We start from the raw sequence: 27,489 nt of genomic DNA on the forward strand, positions 1-27,489 counted from the left end.
CCGTGGTGACACGTAACACCACCCTCCTCCCTCCCTCCCGGCCCCCCTACCTTTGTTGGAGGAGGGACGCAGCCTGCATGCCTCCCTCCGCTTCCTTTCGACGCCGCTTCAAAATGGCAGCACCCAGCCCCGCCCATTGCATGCTAGGATGCGCTGGGCGGGGCTACATACCATATAAGGGAGTGATTCCCTTACATGGTATGAAGCCCCGCCCAGTGCATCCCAGGATGCAATGGGCGGGGCTGGGCGCCGCCATTTTGAAGCGGCGTCGAAAGGAAGAGGAGGGAGGCATGCAGGCTGCGTCCCTCCTCCAACAAAGGTAGGGGGGCCGGGAGGGAGGGAGGAGGGTGGGGTTACGTGTCACCACGGACCACCAGGGATTTGTTGAGAACGCGGGGGGGGAGGAGTTGGGGTGGACCTCCAGCCCCACCCCCCTCGTCGGTAGATTACAGCCCTTGGCCGGAGGCAGCCACAAGGATTTCTTGGGGTTTGGGGGGCTGGAGGCCCACCGAACCTCCAGCCCCCCCCCCCCCGGCGCTGGTGGGAGGGTGGGACAACGCTTGGCCGGAGGCGGCCAGGAAGATTTCAGGGGGTGTCGGATCGTCGGGGGGGGGGGGGAACGGAGGTCCACCGGACCTCCAGTCCCGTGTGCTGTTGCCTTGGGGGGGAACGGGGTCCTGCCAGCATGCAACTGCATGCTGGACAGGGCTCACCATTCCTCCCCAATGATCTGCAAAATCTAACGCCAGCTTGGAGCTGGCGTTGATTTTGTTGCGGCCAGCGACCCAATCTTTGGCGCGCTGGTCGCTGATCAGTGGGGAAGAATGCGTTAAGCGCCAATTAGCATGCATTTGCAAGCTAATTGCGCTAGAAGCCCTGTTTAGCATGCATTTGCATGCTACTTGCGCTGAGAGCCCTCGAGTGCGCTGTTTCAGGCGCTCGAGGGCTCTGATCATGGTTGGCTGCAAACTCTGGCGCTAGTATGGCGTTAACAGCCTCTAGCGCCAGAGTTTGCTTTTGATCATGAGGGCCTGAATGACCTTGAAAAGCAGCAAAAGATGCCACCCCAGTTCTGAAAGAATGTGTGCCAAAACATTTCACATCCAATCCCAGAGCCCCCAAACAATGATTCAGTTTTGCATTGAATTGAAATCTAGTATGAGGGGAGTCATCCTAATGGCAAAACCAATACAATCCTGTCCTTGAATGCAACCTACTAGGTTTATTATTAACCATTCTAACAAAACAGTGCATCATTTTGTTCACAATAAAAGCTCTAGCAGGATCATCAAAACCAAATATTTTTGAACAAAACTGATACTTGCTATAGAAGCCTTCAGGACAGCTTTAGAAAACTTAACTTCCAGGCTTTGGAAATAAATTGCAGCACAAGATTCACACCAATGGGCTTCCAAGGAACTATAATCTTTTGCTCCCATTACTTCCCCAAAATGCCTCCATCCTGTCTCATACATCTTCCAGGTATTACTGGACAAAGAGCTCTTTAACAATTTGGCAACTGTGCTGGAATCACTTCCCAACTGTCTGGTGGAATAACTGCTGGATACTCTTCTGCACCAAAGGCCAAAGCATGAAAGTGCGCCTACTGAAAGCGAGATAAAGAATCCACTCTACTGTTATCAACACCTGGCACATGTTTAGCAGATAAAAAGTGTATTTTCAAAGCACTTGGGGTCCTTTTACAAAGGCATGCTAGCGTTTTTAGTGCACGCATAAATATGCGTTCACTAAATGCTAGAGACGCCCATATATTCCTATGGGCGTCTCTAGCGTTTAGCACGCCTTTGTAAAAGGACCCCTTAGACTTGCAAAGTTATGTGGTAACCTATGGAACTTTGAAAATGAGCTCCTAAGTAACATTCTGCCTAAAACAACGTAAGACTAAAATTTTGATACATTCCACTAATAGAGCAGAATGCGCAGTTTGCTTATTTATACACTCAACTACTACACTGTTGTCTGAATGCAGTAGAACCCGTCTATTTTGTAACTGAGTACCCCAAATACATAAAGCTATGAAAACTGGAAGTAACTCCAAGAAACAAATATTCTTACACCAGCCTCTTTTGATCTGTTAATGGCCAACTACCAGCACTCCAAGCTCCTTTAAAGAAAATATCAAGCCCCACTCGACTCAAGGCATCAGTAAAGAGTTCTAAATCCACATTAGAGATTACTGGAAGTTGCCAAATGCAAATACCATTAAAATCCCTCAAAAAGGTTTTCCAAATTTATACATCTTGTTTTACCCTACGATTCAAACAAATGAAATGATGTTTTCTCTTAACCACGCGACATTATGTTTATATTTGGTCATTTTTACTATTGTTATGCTGTTAACAAAATTGTAAGTTTTATGTTAAACTGTACCTACCATATAGCACCTTGGGTGAATCTCTTCAGAAAGACGGTTAATAAATCCCAATAAATAAGTAATTAAAAAAAAATAAGGTGGATTAGACCATATTGAAAGTTCCACAATCTTTCATTTGTAACAACCTGGGCTTTTTTCACTCATTTTCTGTCCCCCTCCACTTCAACCCAGTCATGACAGCAAAGGTCCTCAGCCAAGAAACCATATAGCATAGCTCCTTCCTATCCCAGCTAACATGGACCCAGAGTCTAGCCTCTAAGAAGGAGATTCTATCACAGATGCCCGCACTGACGTGCCTTTTGAGCACTTAAGTGTACAGAATGTTTGTCACTTCCACAGCATATCAGCTCCAGTGGCAGCAAAATATCTAAGCACTATTCTGTAAGGGAGCACATAAATGGCATAGTGTGTAAACGAAGAGGGGTTTTCACTTGGGTGGGCCATGGGAGGGGCTGCCACTTACACATGCAGCTTATAGAATAGAGTAAGTTACATGCGTCCGTGCCATATTTGGGAGCCTGCAGTTATCCTAGTTCAGTGGTTCTCAACCCAGTCCTCCCACTGCCTCCGTTGTGTGCAAGTCTCTCTCATGCGTATTGTGAGGAACCCCTGAGGGTCAGGGAAGAAGGGATCCGGGAGAGGAGCAAGATGGGTAGGTTTCATACCTGGGATTCCAGCTACAAGTCCCAGGATCCTAGGGGCTAGGAAGCCACGCCCCCATGGAGGCATAAGTTTCCCAAGAGCCGGAGAAGGGAGGAGGGTTACAGTTCCCAAGAACCTCTGCAAAGCCCTGGGGACAAGCAAAGGGAGCAGCAAGGGAACTACAATTCCTAGGATCCCAAGGGAGAGGAGGGGGATTGGCTGAGGAGGAATAATCAGGAGGGAGAGGACCAGCTGGGGACCATAAAGGGAGAGGAGCCCATGAAATGGGGGGTGGAGAAAGAGGTCGGAGAGGAGATCCAAGCCCAAGATGACTACTCTAGCACAAGGGAAGAAGTTGAAAGGCTTTATAACAAACCTTCTTCAAGGCTGCGGAAGGTTTGGAGGAAAAGTTAAGCAGCTGTTCCACTCAAGGGGGAGAGAGGTGCCGTGCTGTAAAGCAGTGAATGATTTCAGCTGTGGCCAGAAGTCAGACCTGGCTGAAGGAACAGGTACTGACTTGAACTGTGTCCAGGAACCTGGCCATGCTGGGGAAGCAGTGAGTGATTTGAACTATGTCAAGAAGTCATGCCATGCTGGGGAGGCAGTGAGTGATTTAAACTGTGTCCAGAAGTCATGCCATGCTGGGGAAGCAGTGAGTGATTTTAAACTGTGTCCCAAAAGTCATGCCATGCTAGGAAGCAGTGAGTAATTTAAACTGTGTCCAGAAGTCCTTTAAGCATGCTCAGTTTCACTTAAAGAAGCATGCAGGATGTGAGGAGGAAGAGAGAGCAGGGCAAGCAATGTGGCGGCACCAGAGACCGGTGCTGAACAAGGCTTCGGCTGATGGGGGTTGTGGACCCCCGCCAGCAAAACCAGGGGTCTGGACGAAATTTGTGGGGGCCCAGGCCCCGTTGGCCCCACGTAGCTACGCCACTGCTTACTACCACTTTGTAAAAGGGCCCCTAGTTTGTAGAGCCCATATTCAGAATTTACTCTGTTGCCTTAATACACGTCACACTAAAATATATTTTCCTCTTTTTCCAATGATCAGGGGCAGCTCGGATTGACAGGATACCCTGGGGCACAGGTATAATGCAGAGGTTTCTCTCTGTTGGTTTCATATGTATTCTGCATTTACACATGGCAGTGCTGGTCTGCAAACTTCTATTTCCAATGACTTTTCCTAGGGAGATGATGGTGACTCCAGCAGCAATGGGAATGAAGGACCTAAAGGAATTCGGGGAAGAAGGGTAAGTACAGTAGACTGGAGTGTCTGCCAAAAAGCTCTTAAAGCCGTACTGTATTACTGTAATAGTCCAGAAAAGCAGCTTTCATGCAGGGTTATATAAATGGGTAATAGATCTAGTAAGTACACCAGGCTGTTTCGCAAATAAGCCAACAATTATCACGTCTTTTCCTTTCTATAGGTAGACTTGTCGAGGTTATAAATCTCTCTTGTTTTTTTACAACACAGTCTCTTTCCCTGTCCTTCTCTTTGGTATGAGATTAGTAAAGTGTGTATGTGGGGGGTAGGGGTGGATACAAAAACCAAATGAAAGAAGCATAGATCTGGAAAGCTAGTCACAAATAGATTGTAAGCCCAATTAAAGGGTGGTTTCCAATTTTTTTCATGTAAAGGATCGCGTGGAGGGGCATAATCGAAAGGGGTGCCCAGGTTTTCCTGAGGACGTCCTTGCAGGACATCCCGGCGAAGGGGCAGGGAAACCCGTATCATCCTAGAGTACTGATAGAACTGAAAAACGAGCTTGCGGAGCTACTGCTAGTGATATGCAACTTATCCTTAAAATCGAGCATGGTACCGGAAGACTGGAGGGTGGCCAATGTAACGCCCATTTTTAAAAAAGGCTCCAGGGGAGATCCGGGAAATTATAGACCGGTGAGTCTGACGTCGGTGCCGGGGAAAATGGTAGAGGCTATTATTAAAAACAAAATTACAGAGCACATCCGAGGACATGGATTACTTAGACCGAGTCAGCATGGCTTTTGTGTGGGGAAATCTTGCCTGACCAATTTACTTCAATTCTTTGAAGGAGTGAACAAACGTGGATAAAGGGGAGTCGGTTGATATTGTGTATCTGGATTTTCAAAAGGCGTTTGACAAGGTACCTCATGAAAGGCTACAGAGGAAATTGGAGGGTCATGGGATAGGAGGAAATGTCCTATTGTGGATTAAAAACTGGTTGAAGGATAGGAAACAGAGAGTGGGGTTAAATGGGCAATATTCACAATGGAGAAGGGTAGTTAGTGGGGTTCCTCAGGGGTCCGTGCTAGGACCGCTGCTTTTTAATATATTTATAAATGATTTAGAGATTGGAGTAACTAGCGAGGTAATTAAATTTGCTGATGACACAAAGTTATTCAAAGTCGTTAAATCGCGACAGGATTGTGAAAAATTACAAGAGGACCTTACGAGACTGGGAGACTGGACGGCTAAATGGCAGATGATGTTTAATGTGAGCAAGTGCAAGGTGATGCATGTGGGAAAAAAGAACCCGAATTATAGATATGTCATGCAAGGTTCCACGTTAGGTGTTATGGACCAAGAAAGGGATCTGGGTGTCGTCGTCAATAACACACTGAAACCTTCTGCTCAGTGTGCTGCTGCGGCTAAGAAAGCGAATAGAATGTTGGGTATTATTAGGAAAGGTATGGAAAACAGGTGTGAGGATGTTATAATGCCGTTGTATCGTTCCATGGTGCGACCGCACCTTGAGTATTCTGTTCAATTCTGGTCGCCGCATCTCAAGAAAGATATAGTAGAATTGGAAAAGGTGCAGCGAAGGGCGACTAAAATGATAGCGGGGATGGGACGACTTCCCTATGAAGAAAGACTAAGGAGGCTAGGGCTATACAGCTTGGAGAAGAGACGGCTGAGGGGAGACATGATAGAGGTATATAAAATAATGAGTGGAGTGGAACAGGTGGATGTGAAGCGTCTGTTCACGCTTTCCAAAAATACTAGGACTAGGGGGCATGCGATGAAACTACAGTGTAGTAAATTTAAAACTAATCAGAGAAACTTTTTCTTCACCCAACGTGTAATTAAACTCTGGAATTCGTTGCCGGAGAAAGTGGTGAAGGCAGTTAGCTTAGCAGAGTTTAAAAAGGGGTTGAACGGTTTCCTAAAGGACAAGTCCATAAACCGCTACTAAACGGACTTGGAAAAATCCAAAATTCCAGGAATAACATGTATAGAATGTTTGTACGTTTGGGAAGCTTGCCAGGTGCCCTTGGCCTGGATTGGCCGCTGTCGTGGACAGGATGCTGGGCTCGATGGACCCTTGGTCTTTTCCCAGTATGGCATTACTTATGTACTTTCATTTCAATAATACGGTCAGGGATGCCCAAATCGCGAAATTTAGGTTGCCCTTAGAGATGGTCATCCCTGATTTTCGGCGATAATGGAAACCGAGGACCCTCATCTCAGAAATGACCAAATGCAAGCCATTTGGTTATGGGAGGAGCCAGCATTCATAGTGCACTGGTCCCCCTGACATGCCAGGACACCAACCGGGCACCCTAGGGGGCACTGCAATGGACTTCATAAATTGCTCCCTTAACTTGTGTGCTGAGCCCCCCAACCCCCCCCCCCAAAACCCACTCCCCACAACTGTACACCACTACCATAGCCCTAAGGGGTGAAGGGGGGCACCTTCATGTGGGTACAGTGGGTTTCTGGTGGGTTTTGAAGGGCTCACAGTTACCACCACAAGTGTAACAGGTAGGGGGGGGGGGTGGGCCTGGGTCCACCTGCCTGAAGTGCACTGCACTCACTAAAACTGCTCCAGGGACCTGCATACTGCTGTCATGGAGCTGGGTATGACATTTGAGGCTGGCAAAAAATATTAAGTTTTTTTTAGGGTGAGAGGGGGTTGGTGATCACTGGGTGTCATGTCCCCTGACTATTCAGGATATGGGCATCTGAGGATAGGGCGGCCATCTTGGATGTGGGCATCTCCAGGATAGGGCAGCCATCTTGGAGCTGGGTGACTTAGGTTGTGGCAGCCATCTTGGAGTTGGGCAGCTTCAGGAAGGAAGGCCATATTTGGGCGTAGGGCGTCTCCTCTGATGGGGGCAGCCATCTTATGATAGCTGCACTTGCTTGAGCCTAATTCCTGCACTATTTAAAGCCCTGCCACCAGTCCTTCCTTACTTCGGCTTCTATTCGGTTCCCTGAGTAGTGGCAGTGCTTCTGATGTTTCTTCTGATTGTTACCTGGTCCAGACTTCTGCTGGTATCCTGACTACTCTCTGCTCGCTGCCTGCCCAGACTTCTGCTGGTATCCTGACTACTCTCGGATGGGTGTCCACATCAATCTCCGCCTCCATGCCTCCTGCAGTCCGCAGTCCACCAACCCCGTGGTTCTGGAAGTCCTGTTGGCTGCCAGCACCTGGGGGCTCAATTCCCGGGGAACGGCGGTCGCCGCAGGTGAAGACGAGGGGTTGTTCGGCTGTCCGCTGGGGGCTGGTGTCTACCTTCACCTCAGCACTCCAGCGGGACCCAAGGGCTCACGAGATTACAGTTCATGACACTGGGGGAGTAAGGGGAGGTCAGGAGTTGTAAGAGATCTATCTATACCAGAAATGGTTTTCAAGGGTGACGAAGCAGAGGATGTGAAAGAAATCTCGGTGAACCTGGAAGACCATACTGAACCAAATTGACAAGTTAAAGAGAGAGAAATCACCTGGACCGGATGGTATACACCCAAGGGACCTGAAAGAACTCAAGCATGAAATTGCTGATCTGTTGTTACTGATCTGTAACCTGTCATTAAAATCATCCTTACTACCTAGAGGGTGTCCAATGTAACACTGATTTTTTAAAAGGGTTCCAGGGGTGATCTAGGACTGGTAAGCCTGACTTCAGTGCTGGACAAAATAGTGAAAACTATTATAAAGAATAAAATTATGGAACACGCAGACAAACATGGTTTAATGGGACAGAGTAAGCATGGGTTGAAAATTAAAAAGTCGTGGGATAGGAGGCAATGTCCTTCTGTGGGTTAGGAATTGCTTATTCAACAGAAAACAAAGGGTAGGGTTAAATGGCCATTTTTCTTAATGGAAGAGAGTGAATAGTGGAGTGCTGCAGGGATCTGTCTTGGGACTGCTACTATCTAACATATGTATAAATGATTTGGAAATTGGAATGACGAGTGAGGTGATTACATTTGCAGATAACACAAAACTATTCATCAAAACTCATGCTGATTGTGAAAAATTGCAGGAAGACCTTAGGAAACTGGAAGACTGGCCATCCAAATGGTAGATGAAATTTAATGTGGACAAATACTAAGTGATGCACATTGGGGAGAATAATTTGAATCATAGTTACCTGATGCTAGGGTCCACCTTGGGTGTCAGCACTCAAGAAACTGTCATTTTAGACAACATACTGAAATCTTCTGCCCAGTGTGCAGCAACAGCCAAACAAGCAAACATGATGTTAGGAATTATTAGCAAAGGGATACAAAATAAGACCAAGAATATTATAATGCCTCTGTTTCGCTCCATGGTGCAACCTCACCTTGATTATTACATTCAATTCTGGTCAACTGTATCTCAAAAAAGATATAGCAGAATTAGAAAAGGTTCAAAGAAGAGTGACCAAAATGATAAAGGGGATGGAACTCCACCATATGAGGAAAGGCTAAAGAGGTTAGGGCTCTTCAGCTTGGAAAAGAGACAGCTGAGGAGGAATATGATTGAGGTCTATAAAATCCTGAGTGGTGTAGAATAGGTAGAAGTGGATTGATTTTTCACTCTTTCAAAAGTACAAAGACCAGGGGACACTCAATGAAATTACATGGAAATACTTTTAAAACAAATGGAAGGGAATATTTTTTTTCACTCAGGGCCTCTTTTACAAAGCTGCACTACCGATGATTCCCAGTGCGGCAAATGAGAGGAAGCCCATTCAGTTCCTATGGACTTCCTCCCATTTGCCATGCAGGAATCGGTAGCACAACTTTTTAAAAGAAGCCCTCAAAGAACATTTGTTAAGCTCTGGAACTCGCTGCCGGAGAATGTGGTAACAGCAGTTAGCGTATCTGGGTTTTAAAATAGTTTGGACAATTTTCTGAAGGAAAAGTCCATGGTCTGTTATTGAGATGGACATGGGGGAAGCCACTGCTTGCCCCAGGATTGGTAGCGTGGAATGTTGCTACTATTTGGGTTTCTGCCAGGTACTTGTGACCTGAATTGGCCACTGTTGGAAGCTGGATACTGGGCTAGATGGACCATTGGTCTGACCCAGTATGGCTGTTCTTTTGAGAGAGATGGTTTAGTGGGAGAGCTGTGAGTAATAGGTTGCAGTAGCCTAAGCAGTCAGTGATGAGAGTGTGGATAAGGGTTTTGATAGTGTGTTAGTAAAGAAAGGGACAAATTTTGGTGATGTGGTAGGAAAAAAAAAAGAAAAATGGCAGGTTTTAGCAGAGAAAGAGCAAGAAGTGTCAAAGATGACCCAAAGGTTATGAGCTGAGAATGACAGTGTTATTCGCATAAGTCGAGAAGGGGGAAGGGGCAAGGCAGATTAAGAGGAAAAATGAAGTCCTGCCTTGGCTGTTTAGTTTGAAATGGCAGTGGGATTTCCAGGCAGCAATATCAGACAAGCAGGATGAGACCTGGGTCTGGATTCCTCTTGAAATTTGTGGAACAGAGAGGTAAATCTGGGAGTCATCAGTGTAAAGATAATACTGAAAACCATGAGAGGAGATCAGAGCACCAATGAAACAAGTATAGAGAGAGAGCGTGTGTGAGTGTGAGATCTAAAATCTGTAAATCAGAGGGGTTCTGTTCTGTAAGGATTTTTATTTTTATTTGTGCTTACTATAAAGACTTACCTTCAATACCATTTTATTTATTTTCAGGGCAGTAGTGGCCCCTCTGGCCCACCTGGAGACAATGGAGACGAAGGACCAAAGGGACCAGGGGTAACCCATCTTTTATCTCTTACAGTTTTGTTAGTAAAACATTTGGATCATATTTTTGAATGACTTTGGATTTCTGAGCACATGTACAGATTGTGCTGTTTCAAGGCTTTCAAATTGTAGTTCAAGCCCTGGGGTTGTCACATCTGGAATACTATAATAGTCTCAGAGTTGGCCTTTCTGAAAGGTTAATATGAAGGTTTCAGGCTGTCCAGAATGTGACAGCCAAAATGGTACTTGGATGTCTTAAGAAGACCCCTATAATCCCTTTGCTTAGAAGGTTGCTTTGGCTCCCTATGCAGCAGAAAGTCAAATTTAAAATCTTAACTCTGATGTATCGAGTATTTTGGAAAGGAATTCTATGTATTTGAGGAATGAATTTCACAGATATGTTCCTGCTTGCTAGTATGCACTCAAGTCAGGGTGCTTTTCTTGTACTACCTACTTGCGGGTTAGCACAACTAGCCAAGACCTGAGCAATGTCTTTTCATAAGCGGAACCTTATTTATAGAATAACTACTACTACTACTATTTAGCATTTCTATAGCGCTACAAGGCGTACGCAGTGCTGCGCAAACATAGAAATTGCCTATGAAATTAGGCTTGATCCAAAATTTTGTAAAAAACTGAAATGTTGACTCTTTCCTTGGCTAAAATCACTCATGAGTGTTCTACTAATCCAGGTGGTAATTACATTTTTGGTGTGCACCCAAAACACGCGGTAGAAAATTATTTTCTATTTTCTACCATATGGTGCTTACCTGGTGGCAGGTGCATAGCCAGACTTCGGCAGGAGGGGGATCCAGAGCCCCCCCCCCTGGCACCGCCGCCCCCCCCCCCCGCCATTTTTTACCTCCCCACTGCCACCACCATCACCTTTGACCCCCCCCCCCAGCGCCAACCCTTTCGACCCCCCTCTTCCCCCGCCGCCATCGGGTACCTTTGCTGGTGGAGGTCCCCAACCCCCGCCAGCAAAGGTACCTGACGGCAGCGGGTTGGCAGCGGGAGGGGGGTCAAAGGGGTTGGTGGCGGGGGGGGGGGGCCAGGGCCAAATCTACAGGGGCCAATGCCCCCGTGGCCCCACGTAGCTACATTCCTCCCTGGCGGTAATCGGCAGTTGATGCGTGCTAGATGCTTACTGCCCGGTTAGAGCGTGAGACCTTACCACTAAGTCAGTGGGGGGTGGTAAGGCCTCAGGCCGAAAATGGATGCACGCTGGTTTTTCATTTTGCCACACGTCCATTTTACGACACATTTTTAAAAATCCCTTTTTTCCAGGCACGCTCAGGAAATGGACCAGGGTGCATTCAAAATACGCACCTACACCAGTGCAAAGCCACTTTTGGGCATGCCTTAGTAAAAGGGTCCCTTAGCTCACACCTTTTTCTGTGCAATATATGGGATTGTTTTTTTAAATTAAGATACCTGGTTTAGGGGTCCTGTTCTAAGCTGTGGTAAATACTAACATGCGGTTACCCACAGGACGTGCTCAGGCATCCTGCAGTAAGTTCCAAATCAGCACATGCTACCTGCGCACTAAAAAATATTTTTAATAAATACTTTTATGTAACCTGCTTTGAGATTAAAGTGGGCTATAAATGTACAAATAAATAAATAATTAATATACAACTAATTCAAATACTGCTGTCCACCTCTACAAGTGTATCTATGCAAACAGCAAAAACTTGAGCCAAAATTGAAGATAATAATTTTTTCTTTTTTTGTTATCCTCAGGGCCCAAAAGGAGCACCTGGTTGCACTGAATTAACAGTAAGTCACTTTCTCACTTTTAGATTAAGCCCAGACTCAAAAAAAAAATTTTTCTTACATTTGTACCCTGTGGCTTACATATTATATACAGGTACTTATTTGTACCTGGGGCAATGGAGGGTTAAGTGACTTACCTAGAGTCAAGGAGCTGCCTGTGCCTGCAGTGGGACTTGAACCCAGTTCCCCAGGACCAAAGTCCACAACTCTAACCACTAGGCCACTCCTCCAGTTTACAGTGCTTGTTCAATGTAATATGGGTTAGTAAATCGGTCAATAAGTGATGTGGATGCACAGTGCAGGTGGATCAGCAAGGGCAGGAAGTCATGAAAGATTTTCAAAACTTTGAAATAAAACAATGTAATAAAGAGAGAAGGCTTGAGATCACTGAAAAGAAAACAGAAGGTAGTGAGCATGGAAGAAAGACTGTGAAGAAAAGGTGGGAGGCTGACATGGGGAAACCACATGCATGACCTAAATTTCATCCAGGTTTCATTTTAACATATATCTCTTTTTCATAATTTTTCCAGCCTTGTGTTCTGATTAACTTTACACGTCATAACTGCCGTAAGTCTGACTTGATTTTGCTCTCTTCTTGCACTGCAATCATTGAAATATTATGTGTGAGTTATTTTTATCTCTATGGCGCTCATTTTCAAAGCAGATAGACATCTCAAAATGTCCAAAAAAAATCCGTCTGCCAAAAATGTCCAAATCACGATTTTCAAAAGGCAGAATTTGACACTGCAGTTCATCCAGATATCAAGGGGGCATGTTTTGGACATGTTTAAGGTGGGACTAGGGAGGGCCCAAATGCTGCTTCAACTCTTTTATTTTTGTTTATGTTTAAATTTGGAGCCTTCCAGAAACAGAGATATACCTACTGTACTTAAATATTAGACAACTTCAAGCCTGAGGGCTACTGAGGTGGTGCACATTCTGATACAGTAAGGGCCCCTTTTATTAAGCTGCGGTAGGGCTTATACATGGGTAGTGCATGCCAAATCAACACTACCACTGGGGTAGTGCAGGAGCCTGGCGGTAATTCCAAAGTTGGCACAAGCTGTTTCCCACAGTAGAAAATAAAATTTTCTACCTTGGGGGAGGGGCATTCCCAGTGGTAATCGGCAGCATGGCCACATGCCACACACTACCTGATTACCACATGAGTAGTACATGAGACCTTACTGCCACGTGGCTACGTGACAGTAAGGGCTATCTGACATAAACACCGAATAATGAAATATGGCATTTTAATCAGAAAACGGACAGTTTTCAACCCCGACGCATGATCACACCCTAACATTTTGTCTGAATCACCCCAACCTATTTACTGATACTTGTTTACTGTACTTGTCACTGTAATAGTACCCCTATACTGTATTTGTTCACACCGGAGTCTGTAACCACCTTTCTGGAACTATGTAAGCCACTTTGAGCCTACTAATAAGTGGGAAAAGGTGGGATACAAATGTAACAAATAAATAAAATAAATAAATAAGGCAGTAAATAGCCATGCACTACTTTTAATATTAGCACATGGCCATTTACTGCCCCAGTTTTACAAAAGGCCTTTTTACCTACCGTGGTAAAAAATGGCCCAGCGCATGCCAATTTCATGCACTCACACTAGCACAGGCCACTTTTTTACCACAGCTTAGTAAATGGGCCCTCTAAGTGCTTACTTTCTTTCTTCAAACAGGTGCCCTATTATAAAATTACCATCAAATGGTAATTTTGCAAGTGAAGGAGATTTTTAGGCAGGGCCGTGCCAACACGGTAAGCGAGGTAAGCATGGCAGGAGGGCGCCATCCTCTGGTGGGCGCCCCGCCACACCATGCTTACCTCGCCCTCTTCTCCCCAGATCCTTTTCCTTTTTTTTTTTTTGTTTAAATTTACCTCTGTCCAGCGGCAGAGTAGCATTAGTGAGAAGGAGGCGGCGCTCCCCCACCCCGACGTGTCAGTCTTCCCTTCGCTCAGTGTCCCGCCTTCTTCTGACGTCATTTCTGATGTTAGAAGAAGGCGGAACTGAGCGAAGGGAAGACTGACACGTCGGGGCGGGGGAGCGCCGCCTCCTTCTCACTAACGCTACGCTGCCGCCAGACAGAGGTAAATTTAAACAAAAAAAAAAGGAAAAGGATCTGGGGAGAAGAGGGCGGGTAGTGTAGCGATCGTTTTTTTTTTTGGGGGGGGGGGGGGGGTGCCGGAGATTTTAGGGAAGGGGAAATGGGACTTGATATACTGCCTTTCTGAGTTTTTTGCAACTACATTCAAAGTGGTTTACACATATTCAGGTACTTATTTTGTACCAGGGGCAATAGAGGGTTAAGTGACTTGCCCAGAGTCACAAGGAGCTGCAGTGGGAATCAAACTCCATTCCCCAGGATCAAAGTCCACTGCACTAACCACTAGGCTACTCCTCCATTCCTGGTATATATAATACCACTAATGTAGTGATGGATATATACTTTCCTGGCTTCCACAGGATGTATGTACATACTTTTGAAATGTATGCATCTTCCTATTTCAAGATAAAAAATATCTATTTTTGGAAAAAATTCATCAGGTCCATATTTAAACAGTAGGTCATTGAATGCTTTTTATGGCCAGCTATTTAGTGCCAAGCCACACCCAGATACCGGTGCTGGTCAACCAGGTATAATACAGCCACCAGCGCTTATCTGAGTACCATCAATATTCAGACCAGTACTGGAGAAGTACCAGAAAATTTAGGATGGCCTTTGTGCTGTCCTAAGTTCTATCCAGATGTTACCCAGTTAGCAGACTAAATAGTGGCACTAACTGGGTAATTCCCAGCTCCACCCAGATCCCGATGGAGTCTGGCTGGATTTTCAGCGGCACTAAACAGGTATGGCCTGGTAAGGAGGACTTCTCCGCTTAAGAGCTGCTGCTACCTGGATGTCTCACTGAATATTGTTCTTATGTTCTTAAATATGGCTAAAGACTGACTAAATACACAATAAATAACAACATATTAGAAATAGAAATGTGCAAAATTTGAACTGGAAACCCCAAGAAGGTGGACACCGCCAACAGTACGACATTGGAGAAACAGAAAGGTATTTCCTCCTGTACTGTGCAAAGTACAAACATATCAGAGATGCTGCACATTCAGATTCATGGGGAAGGCAATGCGCCCCCCCCCCCCCCCCAAAAAAAAAAAAAAAAAAATTCTTGGCCACTGGCTGCTATCTCACCCTTCCTATTACTATGTGCTCCACAGAAAGCTCTGTTGGGTAAAGCTCCCCTTGAAGAAATTCTTCCTTTGTTACTCTTCAAACTCCCAGAGCTGGCATATTCAAATCACTAGCAGTTCAGACTCTGCAGTCCATCTCTCCAACATTGTACAAGGGTGGAGCTATTATTATATTAACTTAAGCGATTAAGACCCTTTTTTACTAAACCAGTCTTTCGCACCCTATTTCAATTGCTGGTCTTAACAAAACTTGATTACTGCAATTTCATACACAGGTATCAAATGTGGTCTCCTCAACAAATTACAAACTGCTCAAAATACAGCGGTGTGACTTATTTGCAGATCACCACACTTTGCCAAAGCTTTCCCGCTCTTGTACAACCTTATATTATACAATATTTAGCAGACTAAATATTGTATAAGTGCTGGGCAGACTTATACGGTCTGTGCCCTGAAGAGCACAGGCACAAATCAAAGTAGGGTATACACAAAAAGTAGCACATATGAGTTATCTTGTTGGGCAGACTGGATGGACCGTGCAGGTCTTTTTCTCCCGTCATCTACTATGTTACTATGTTCACTGCCTACCAATGAAAAAAAGAGTGTCGTTCAAATTATGTGTATTTGTACAACAAATCCTGTATGGTATGTGTCCATCCTACATGAATGATCTCATTGAACTATCACCATGTAACACGATAGAATCATCCAGAGAATATCTCACCTTACATTTTCCAACCTGTAAAAATGTAATCTATAAAACAATTCACAATGCTAGCTTCTCGTATCAAAGCACCAAAACTTGGAGCTCCTTGCCAAAACTAATCAAACACACTAATGGGGTCCTTTTACTAAGTTACAGGAAAAAAGGCCCTTCTGTAGAGGGGGGGGGGGGGGGGGCATTTTTCCCGCATGCCAGGGTCCTTTTTACCGCAGTGGGTAAAAAGCCCTAAAAAAATGGCCATGCGGTAAGAGAACTCTTAGCGCATGTCCATGCGGCTGGGAGCCCTTACTGCCACCCACTGAGGTAGCGGTAAAGGCTCCCAAACCAGGCAGTACTACCGCCGGGTTACCGCCACGCTAACTATTTCGGAGAGGGGTGTATTCCCCTGGAAATGGTGTGCGCTGGAGGCAGAACTACTGCCGGCGGCCATGTTGGGCCAGCAGTAGTTTTGTTTTAGCGTTTAGTAAGCCCACATTGGGCTTACCAATGCTTTGTAAAAAGTTCCCTATATGTTACTTAGAAGTTTAATGAAAAATCACATTTTTATTTCAGCCTTCAACAAAACTACAAACGTGATATGAATTGACTTACATGGGATACTTTCATCCCAGATCGTATCCCTTCAATATCCCTCCTTGAATTTGGGGTGTGTAGAAGCTGGGCTCTTTCACTAATACTTGAGGAGCAAGGGTCAATTTTAGTGATAGAAAATGTGCTGCTACTCAATGCCACTGAGGACCCCCTGAAAAGAAAGCCCTGGGTAAAAATATGCGTGTTTAGGGGTAGCCCAAGGAGAATGACAGGCAATGTGCAAAGACTCATTTGTATAAATATTTGCATAACCATGGGGCTTTGCAGTTCAAATTTAAAGTGGGGTCACCTATTTTTTTTTTGTTACATTTGTACCCCGCACTTTCCCACTCATGGCAGGCTCAATGCAGCTTACATGGGGCAATGGAGGGTTAAGTGACTTGCCCAGAGTCACAAGGAGCTGCCTGTGCCTGAAGTGGGAATCAAACTCAGGTCCTCAGGACCAAAGTCCACCACCCTAACCACTAGGCCACTCCTCCACCTAGTGCAGCAAATCCAATTTTTACCCTGACAGATGCACATTTCCCAAAGATGAGAGAGAAAAATTAAAGGCTTTCTATGAAAGAATAAAATAAGGAAAACTTTGCAGCCCTGGGGGAAACTGAAGGAATGAGTGCAGCAGCTAGAACTGCCATGGGCTGCTGGGGCAGGTGAGTGCAGTGCAGAGGGCTAGATTTTCCCCTCCTCTGTGTTATATAGGAGTGAGGAAGTAGCAAGACCAACAGGACTCTTCCAAGAACCGTGGAAGACGGGAGAATGATGTAAAAAATGGGACTCAACATGGCACCATGTTTCAGCAATAGTGCCTGCCTCAGGAGTCTAGAAAATGTAATCACAGCAAATAAATACATACACATAAAAAAACCTCTGGTTACAATAAAAACATATGATCAAAACATATACATAATAATGTTTGTATACATAAAAAAGTATGCATGCATATAAGTAAGTGTGAAAGATAAAAACATAATAATATATATATATATATATATATATATATATATATACACACACACATATGTAATTTTTAAAAGAAAATAAACAGGGAGTATGTGTTTAAAACATAATGGGTAACAAAACCGAGCAAAAATGGGTAAGTTTCAACTATTAACACAATGCCATCGGACTAACCTGTTTGTTGTTAGGATTCAATGTCAAATGTATAACCAGGCACAAGTCTGCAAAGGAGAGCAGGAATAGGCGAATGTGTGCACATTTATTGCATATGAATAGATATGAACTAAACTACAAGTGAAATAAAGTCGATCAGAGCAAGAGCACAGACAATTTAAAATAGAGTGGTGCATATATGTAAAACGGCAAAATAGCCAATAGGCTCTATATAGAAGTGATAATGTCTTAACTTGGCAATAAAAGAGAAAAATGGTGGAAAAAGAAAAACCATGATATGAACCTAACTAAAAATATGAGAAGAGAGAACAGTTTTAGGTAGTACGGAAAAGAATATTTTGAAATTTATAGTTTTATGGTGAGATCTTGTGTAAGAGCTCCTTTATTTGCATGGTTACAGTTTTCCTTGGAACTTCCAAATAAATTTGAACCATTCTTGGCACAGATGTTTACCCATGGATTCACAGGAAAATGATGTATTTAACAGAATTACTGTTTCCTGTTATCTGATGTTGTATACAGTCTGTTAAAAAGACACACACACACAAAAACAAAGCAAGGCACTCAGAACAAACTGATTCTGAGTCAGATTTCCCAACCGAAGTAATGACAGAATAACAGGATATTTCTGCAGTACTCAGAAAAGAAAATAATGTGTTTTTTCCTCCTCTTTTTCCTTCCAGCTTGCTTATCAGGTGAGTACTTTCACAGATGCCACTTTCTTTCATGAAAAAGTAAGAATGCTCGAGTCCATTTCAAAAATGTCTGTGTGCCCTTTTCAAAACTGAATAGAGACGAACACAAAATGTAGCAGTCTGTTCTCACCAGTGCTTTTTCTTGTGTAGAAAAAAAGGTGCCGGTACTCATTGTGGGCGGAGTCAACACATATGACTCCACCCCTATTATAGCCACACCCACATTAACCACACCCCTTATACCAGCCATAGCGCATATAAACAGACATCATTGAAAATATACTAGTATGAGTGAAAAAAATAACGTGATTTGTTTTCATTATAAATAATTTCTGTAAGTTGTTACAGCTCCAGTATACCCAGTGCAAAATAAAACAACAGATGTAAATTCTCAAATTGGACATATTCCAAACACTAAAATGAAAATAAAATGATTTTTTTCTACCTTTGTTGTCTGGTGATTTTGTTTTTCTATCCATATTGGTCCTAGTCTCCGATTCTGCTGCTCTCTATTTGTTCTCTTAACTCCGTTTCTAGGGCTTCCTTTTCATTTATTTCTTTACTTTCCACCTTTCTTCTTCATTTCTTGCTCTACATCTGTAAGTAAAAGCTGGGTCCTCCGCAGACTTGACTGTCCAGTGGATCCAGCTTCTGCCTATTTTCAACATCCATGTGCAGTTTTTCTCCTCTCTTCCTTTTCCCTCATCTCATCTTTTTCCTCACTCTTCCCTCGCCTCCATCCATGTCCAGCATTTCTTCTCTCTCCCTTCCCTCTCCTCCATCCACCCATGTCTAGCAGCCCTCCTCTTCCCTGCCCTCCGCTCCATCCATCCATGTCCAGCGGCCCTCCTGTCCCCCTGCCATCCACCTATGTCCAGCGACCCCCCGTTCCCCTGCCGTCCAGCCATTCTCCTCACTCCCCTGCCCTCCCCTCTCCTATGTCCAGTGATTCTCCTTCCTCCCATGTCCAGTGATTCTCCCTCCACTCTCCCATGGCCAGCGATTCTCCTCCCTCCCCTCTCCCATGGCCAGCGATTCTCCTCCCTCCCCTGCCCTCCCCTCTCCCATGTCCAGCGATTCTCCTCCCTCCCCTGCCCTCCCCTCTCCCATGTCCAGCGGTTCTCCTTCCCCCCCCCCTGCCATCCACCCATGTCCAGTGATTTTCCTCCCTCCCCTCTCTCATGTCCAGCGATTTTCCTCCCTCCCCTGCCATCCACCCATGTCCAGCAATTCTCCTCCCTCCCCTGCCCTCCCCTCTCCAGCGATTCTCCTCCCTCCCCTGCCCTCCCCTCGCCTCGCCAGCAATTCTCCTCCCTCCCCTCTCCAGGGATTCTCCTCCCTCCCCTCTTCCATGTCAAACTCCCTTCCACTCACTGTCTCTAACCAAGTCGCAGCGGCGAACTGGTGGGCGGCGCTAGTCAAGGCATCAAGCTCCTCTGTTGTCTTTCGTTTCCCTGCATTCTCAGAATGTTATTGCCTTTCGGCGAGGGCGGGCGGGACGCACGCTGAGAAGGCAGGGAAGCGAAGGACGATGGAGGAGCTTGATGCCTTGACTAGCGCCGCCCACCAGTTCACCGCTGCGACTTGGTTAGAGACAGTGAGTGGAAGGGAGTTTGACATGGGAGAGGGGAGGGAGGAGAATCGCTGGCGAGGGGAGGGCAGGGGAGGGAGGAGAATCGCTGGCGAGGGGAGGGCAGGGGAGGGAGGAGAATCGCTGGAGAGGGGAGGGCAGGAGAGGGAGGAGAATCGCTGGATGGACCTGTGAAAAAAGGTGCCGGTACGCCGTACCGTTGCATACTGGCACAAAAAAAGCACTGGTTCTCACTAGGCTAAATTTATGTCCTTAACTTGTGGAGGGCTATGAGGCAGAGCTAGGGCAGAAGGTTAAGATTAGATACTCAGCTCTGTTTCTCAGCTCTAGGCACCCACATTGATTTAGCAAACTAAGGGCTTCTTTTACAAAGCCGCGCTAGCGATTCCTGCGCGGCAAATGAGAGGAAGCCCATAGGAATTGAATACCCCCAAAGGGCTATTTGGGGGGCTTCGTAAAATACCCCCAAAGGGCCCTGTTTACCAAGCCGCACTGTAAGTGCGCTATCATTTTTAGTACATGCAAATGCTAGATTCACCCATAGATATGAGTGTCTCTAGCATTATCGTGCGTTAAATTTTAGCACGCTCTAAAAATGCTTGCACACCTTAATAAACAGGGCCCTAAGGTGCACTAACAGATTTAGCGTGCACTAAGGGCCCCTTTTACTAAGCCGCGTAAGGCTCTACGTATTTATTTATTTATTTATTGTATTTGTATCCCACATTATCTCACCTCTTTGCAGGCTCAATGTGGCTTACAATTCATCATGGATACTGGAAATAGAAGTGAATATACATTTGGTTTACAGAGGGTTTTGTGTTACATGGTGGTGAAATACATGATAGTGTTAAAGCAAAAGACATTATAAGACAGTTCTGGATGTTTTAAAGATTATACAGTTACTACTACTACTACTACTATTTAGCATTTCTATAGTGCTACAAGGCGTACGCAGCGCTGCACAAACATACAAGAAAGACAGTCCCTGCTCAAAGAGCTTACAATCTAATAGACAAAAAATAAATAAATAAATAAATAAAGTAAGCAAATCAAATCAATTAATGTGAACGGGAAGGAAGAGAGGAGGGTAGGTGGAGGCGAGTGGTTACGAGTCAAAAGCAATGTTAAAGAGGTGGGCTTTCAGTCTAGATTTAAAGGTGGCCAAGGATGGGGCAAGACGTAGGGGCTGAGGAAATTTATTCCAGGCGTAGGGTGCAGCGAGACAGAAGGCACGAAGTCTGGAGTTGGCAGTAGTGGAGAAGGGAACAGATAAGAAGGATTTATCCATGGAGTGGAGTGCACGGGAAGGGGTGTAGGGAAGGACGAGTGTGGAGAGATACTGGGGAGCAGCAGAGTGAGTACATTTATAGGTTAGTAGAAGAAGTTTGAACAGGATGCGAAAGCGGATAGGTAGCCAGTGAAGGGACTTGAGGAGAGGGATAGTATGAGTAAAGTGACCCTGGCGGAAGACGAGACGGGCAGCAGAGTTTTGAACTGACTGGAGAGGGAAGAGGTGACTAAGTGGGAGGCCAGCAAGAAGCAGATTGCAGTAGTCTAAGCGAGAGGTGACAAGGGTGTGGATGAGGGTTTTGGTAGAGTGCTCGGAAAGAAAGGGGCGGATTTTACGGATGTTGATCTTTGTGATATACCTTGTCAAAGAGATAGGTTTTCAATAGTTTGCGGAAATTGGTCAATTCATAGACCGTTTTCAGGTTACGTGGCAACGCATTCCAGAGCTGCGTGCTCGTATAGGAAAAGGTAGATGCATGCATTAATTTGTATTTCAGACCCTTACACTTGGGAGGATGAAGATTAAGGAATGTGCAAAGAAGATTTTTTTGCGTTCCTGGGTGGTAGTTCTATTAGGTCTGACATGTAGGCTGGGGCATTACCATGGATGATTTTATGGATTAGGGTGCAAAGTTTGAACGTGATGCGTTCTTTTAGTGGAAGCCAGTGTAGTTTTTCTCGTAAGGGTTTCGCGCTTTCGTATTTTGATGTGCCGAATATTAGTCTGGCTGCCGAATTCTGGGCTGTCTGGAGTTTTTTGAGTATTTGCTCTTTGCAGCCAGCGTAGAGTGAGTTACAATAGTCCAGATGACTGAGTACTAATGATTGTACCAGATTGCGGAAGACAGTCCAATGGTCTAACTCTTTTTAGTTTCCACATTGAATGAAACATCTTTTTAGTTATGTTTTTCGCATAGTTCTCAAGTTTTAGGTGTCGATCAATGGTGACTCCAAGGATTTTTAGGGTGTCCGAAACTGATAGATTTAGTTTAGGTGTGTTGATGGTGGTAAATTTATTCTTGTTGTATTGTGAGGTGAGTACCAGGCATTGGGTTTTCTCTGCATTAAGTTTCAGCTGAAATGCATCTGCCCAGGAATTCATGATATGTAGGCTTTGCTTGATTTCATTGGAGATTTCCCTTAGATCTTGTTTGAATGGGATGAAGATCGTTACATCATCAGCGTATATATATGGATTTAGGTTCTGATTCGATAGTAGTTTGGCCAAGGGTGTCATCATTAGGTTGAATATGGTCGGTGAGAGGGGGGATCCCTATGGAACTCCGCATTCAGGTATCCATGTAGCTGATGTAGTCGAATTTGATGTCACTTGATATGAGCGTGTAGTTAGGAACCCCTTGAACCAATTGAGTACGTTACCTCCGATTCCGAAGTATTCGAGGATGTGTAGTAAAATTCCATGGTCAACCATGTCAAATGCGCTTGACATGTCGAATTGTAACTGTAGAATGTTATTGCTGTTTGCTATCAATTGTTTGAGTTTGGTCATGAGCATGACTAGTACGGTTTCAGTGCTGTGATTAGAGCGAAATCCTGACTGGGAATCGTGTAATATTGAGAACTTGTTTAGATAATCTGTGAGTTGTTTGGTCATCATACCTTCTGTTATTTTGGTATGCCGTGTGCTTTTTGTGGTAATTTCATTTTTGGCGCATGTCCTCTATTTTTGGACGCACATAGCGGATGCGCACCAAGTGGCATCTGATGTGCGTAAGTCATTACCACCCAAATTTTTTACTGGCAAAATTTTTTAAAAGCCATTATTTTGTAGGTGCGCTGAAAAATAATTCTGTGCGCGCCCAAAACCTGTGCCTATGCTACCATAGGCCACTTTTTTTACTATGCCTTTGTAAAAGGATCCCTAAGTCCCCGAAGCTTCAAAACTCCAGCGATATACTGAACAGCGTTGGAGAATTGGCGCCAGAACAGCACCCCCAGAACAACTCCCTAATGCTCAACGCTAATGAGATGCAAATATTGGTGTGGTCATAGTGTTCAGAATTAGAGAGTTTGACATGAGGATAGTGTCTGGCACATGCGCTCAAGAGTTGTGAGTTAAGCACAGAATACCAGAGGAGGAGGAGGGAAGCAGGAGGAAGAGGTGCCAATTTGGAAGGTATAACCTCCTCCAACAATTGTTTTCCTCAGTTTCCATGAAATGAGCTAAACGCAACAAAAAATTACACTGTTGTTCCCAATGGAAAATATAAACTTTGTAATGGGAGGATATAATTTGATCCATAAAAATGCAGCTCAAAACACTGGCATATTTGAATGGTGAGTTCTTAGAGTAATCGGATGCTTACATTCTAAAATGGTATGATCCAGATTGCAAAGAAAGGGACAGGAAAATAGCAGATAATGTTTAATATACTCATCCAGATACCCTAATGTCAGCTCCGAGCTGGCGTAGGGTTTAGAGCGCGAAGAGTGCCCTTGTTTGGCGTGCTTTCCTCTGAGCATTGGGGAGGAAAGAGAATGACCTCATTAGCATGCATTTGCATGCTCATTGTGCTGTGAGCTAGCGAGCTCATTTGTTCATTCACGTGCTCATCGGCTCTAAGCATTTTGCGCTGGCATATGCGGGCACTAGTCTGTTTCTAATGGCATTTGCTTCTGGGCATCGGGGTCTAAATGCTGCTTTGTACACCTATGGGCTGCATGGCATTTAATACACACTAATTCGTTAGCATGCACTAAATCCATTAGTGCACCTTAGTAAAGGGACCCCTAAATCTACGAGAAAGAATTGCAATTCTGATTTTACATGAAGAAAAATGTTACACTTAGGGGGCAATTATCAGGTCCATTATGGCAATACAACATGCTAAATGACACTAGCGCATGTTATATTACCATAACACATGTTAGTTTAAGTTATCACAGATTACATAGTAATGAGATACAAAGCATGCAAATGCATGCAAAACAGCTCATTACTAGATAAATTCAATAACACAGCTTGTGGTGAACACTGCAAGCAGGATTTTTCTGTCCTGGGAGCACTGGGCCACAAAGCAGTGGATTGATGCTACCAGGCTGCTTCTTAAAGAGGCTGGTATTCAGCCCTCCCCTTCCCCCAGAATGACATGCCCCCACCCCAAAGGCCCCCCATAAGTATTTCCTTCCCTTCCAAAACTGAACCACTCATGTACTTCCCCTGGGGTTTGAAGATCCCCCAAATACCATCACCCAATTCTGAAGACCTCTTCCCTCCCAATTTCAGACAAAGCATCCCCACCCTCCCTTAAGCACCTCCTTCCTTGTCCTACCTTCTTAACCCCTGGTGCCTTTTGCCCCTATATGACAGCTTGCAGTAGTGCTGCAAGACTACCACTAGGGGTCATCATTGCTGTTTTGAACCCAACACCAGAAGAGGCATGAATGAACGGGGATCACTTCTGCCCCAAACCCACTAGGGATTAAAATGGTAGGCCCTGTGGAGCCTAACAGAGGATGGGGGGTTCTTTGCTGTACTGTTGGAGGGAGGGTCTTTGGGATGGGGGAGAGGTACACGGGGAGCGGCTTCAAGGTGAAAGGGAAGTAGTTGGGAAGGTCTTCAGGGTGGGGGTATGTCATTTGTGGAGAAGGGGGAGAGGGTAGCTCCATATTGCTGAACACTGGCCTCTTTAAGAAGCAGCCTGGAAGCATCAGGCCACAGCTCTATGACCCAATGCTCCAAGGACAGAAGACTAATGCTACATGTGAGATCGATTATTCTTTTACAGGAGTAATCAGTAACCTGTGGTTGGTGACTTTTAACGCACCTTAGTATCTATCACCTTTGTGTTCCAAATTCAGCTGAAACTCCCCTTAAAGTTAGGCCCTTAAAATTTTGGAACTGTGCATTTTTTGAAAACTTGCCCCACTGTATTTGACTTGCTTAAATCATCCCTCATGCTATTTGCCATTTTTATTTCCAAGCTGCATCAAAATGCCCAGTGTACCCAACAGAGCTGGTATTTGCTCTTGACACATCCCAGGATGTCACTTCAGCGGCTTTTGAAAGGATGAAAGGAATTGTGGAGTCATTCCTGGAGAAGCTGGAGATCAGTGAAAGTAACTGCCCCACTGGAGCTCGGGTGGCCATTGTGACATACAGCGACAGCACACAATACTACATCCGATTCTCAGACTTCAAGAAGAAAAAACTGCTGATAGAGGCAGTGCGGAATTTGCCCTACAAGCGTTCCGGCAGGCGTTATATTGGCTCTGCTATGAGATTTGTTGCAAGAAATGTCTTCAAGCGAGTGCGGCAGGGCATTCTGACGAGAAAAGTCGCCATGTTTCTCACCGGAGGCCCATCACAAGACACTTCTGCCATCAACACAGCAGTGCTGGAGTTCAGCGCACATGAAATCATTCCTGTGGTAATTGCCTTCAGTGACGTACCCAACATCAGCGATGCCTTTGAGGTAAGCAACACAAAAGAGTGTGCCCTTCATCAAACAAGAATAAAACAGAAAGTAGCTGACACTCCAAGGCTCATTAGTCCGCAGATCATTCAGTTCACAAGTGGTCTGCTGCGCTTATGAATATTTGGGGTAGTCTACTTCAACTTAAATCTGACCTGGTCCTGACTGTTTACATAATTTCTGTAGATTTATGGTACACAGCTGTTAAATAGAAACATAAAAGCAATAAAACATAGTTAGAGAAAGATTCTTCTTAGAATAACCATCCCTCCTTGGGTAGCTGAAGGAGGGTAAATTCTATCCAGTTGCCACACAACCTGGTCAGTGTATGTTCTGTGCTAATTGTGGGAACAGAGAAAGGGAAAGTTAGTCTTGCAAAGGAGTTGTGATAAATGTGGTCTTGAGCTTGGGCGTGTAAGAACCAAGAAAATGGGCACTTAAGCATGTAAGTGCAATACATGCTATTCTATAACAGAGCGTATAAGTGCCTTAGTGCATAATTGCAAGGGGGCGGACACATGGGTGGAGCATGGGAGGAGCTTGGGTGTGTCTCAGTGGCATATTTAAACTGAGTGCGTCAGTTGCATATGCACCCCCTTTCAGACCTGGCCTCACGCCCCCACCTTAAAATCCTCTCTGCTTTAGTCTTCACCTGGACAGTGGCAGCGGCACTCATAGACTCCCTGCGGCCTGCACCTTTTGATGCAACTTCCTGTTTTGTAAAGGGCAGGACGGTTCAGGGAAGAAATCCTGGTGCAGGCCGCAGGCAACCTATGAGTGCCACTGCCACTGTCCAGGTGAAGACTAAAGCAGAGAGGATTTTAAGGTAAAGGAAGATGGCGGCAGCAGTATGAGGAGGGAGATGGGAGTGGCAACGGTGACAGTGGCACAGGGGGAATACAGGGGCAGCAGTGTGGAGGGGTGGCACACGGGGTAGGGGGATCCACCCACTGTCAAAAAATTCCTGGCTAAGTTGCTGGAGTGTCTCCAACATATGCATCTAATTTATAGAATTCTATAAGTTCTGCATGTCACATGGTGCTCTTTGGTGCATCCTTTTACACCTGCCATTAACCTAGTGTAAGCTGTCACAGTTAAACTTAGCCAGGCCAATTTGGGTTCACACTAGTATTCTATAATGGTGCAGCAGCATCAAAATGCCTAACTTGAGGCACCAAGTTATAGACTTACCCCCTAATGTATGAAGAAAGGGCCTGTGTGTTTTCAAGGGCCAAAGTAATATGACACCTTTTTTACTGGTGGTGTTAAATATCTCACTGTCTACAAAGACTCTGGCATTTTCCAGGAGCAAAATATTTATTAGAAAGCTCTTTACTACATGACTGGGGGCTGAGCAGCAGAGCCATGGCAGCAACAAAGAACATTTTCTGGTTCTCATTGCACCACTGCCATTTCTTTTTGAATCATGATTTGTATTCTGAGTTGCAAACTTAACCATATATTGTATTTAGGAGTTTTCTTTTGTGCTTACTGTGTGTTTTTTTTGGGAAGAAGTGCTAATTAGTAGCAGCTAGAGCCAGGGTGTCTGGCTATGACGCACATTTTCAAGAGAAAAATGTCTCAAAAGCAGCACAAACAACCAGAGGGACGTTTTTCTCACCGAAACATCTAAATCGTGATTTTTGAAAAGGCAGAATTGGGTCTTTTTCACTGAGTTTATCCAAATAGCAAGGAGGCATGTTAGAGGTTTGTTTTGGATAGCACTTGGGCGGGCTTACAATCTGGACATTTTTCTGTGATAATAGAACAGAAAAAAAGGTCCAGGGCAGAAAAGAAGTATGTTTTTATCTAGACCTGTTTCAGTCATGACTGTCAGAAAAAGGTGCCCTAACTGACCAGCTGACCCACTAGAGGAATGAAGGTATGACCCTCCCCCCCCCTCAAAGATGTGACAGTGACAGTAGATACCAGGCTCTATAACAGCTCCAGATATTGTGGTTATTAAAGTTCACAGTCTATACTATCCTGCCTAACACCTTCCTTCTCTCTTCTCTTACTTAATCTTTGTACAATATCAACTGTATTTGATGTCATGGA

The 27,489-nt window shown here is 44.9% G+C and overlaps 1 protein-coding gene across 3 annotated transcripts in view; it reads left to right on the forward strand.

Moving 5' to 3' along the window:
• COL6A6 (collagen type VI alpha 6 chain) overlaps positions 1–27,489 on the forward strand; it is a 336,531-nt gene that overhangs the window by 259,835 nt on the left and 49,207 nt on the right. For all 3 annotated transcript variants that reach the window (XM_030206331.1, XM_030206323.1, XM_030206339.1), the window contains 7 exons: positions 4,089–4,124; positions 4,225–4,287; positions 9,927–9,989; positions 11,721–11,756; positions 12,284–12,320; positions 18,100–18,111; positions 24,941–25,431. In XM_030206331.1, the coding sequence (XP_030062191.1) occupies positions 4,089–4,124; positions 4,225–4,287; positions 9,927–9,989; positions 11,721–11,756; positions 12,284–12,320; positions 18,100–18,111; positions 24,941–25,431 (738 nt within the window). The remainder of the gene's footprint in view (positions 1–4,088; positions 4,125–4,224; positions 4,288–9,926; positions 9,990–11,720; positions 11,757–12,283; positions 12,321–18,099; positions 18,112–24,940; positions 25,432–27,489) is intronic.

Source organism: Microcaecilia unicolor, chromosome 1, assembly GCF_901765095.1.
Source record: "Microcaecilia unicolor chromosome 1, aMicUni1.1, whole genome shotgun sequence".
Lineage (NCBI taxonomy): Eukaryota > Metazoa > Chordata > Amphibia > Gymnophiona > Siphonopidae > Microcaecilia > Microcaecilia unicolor.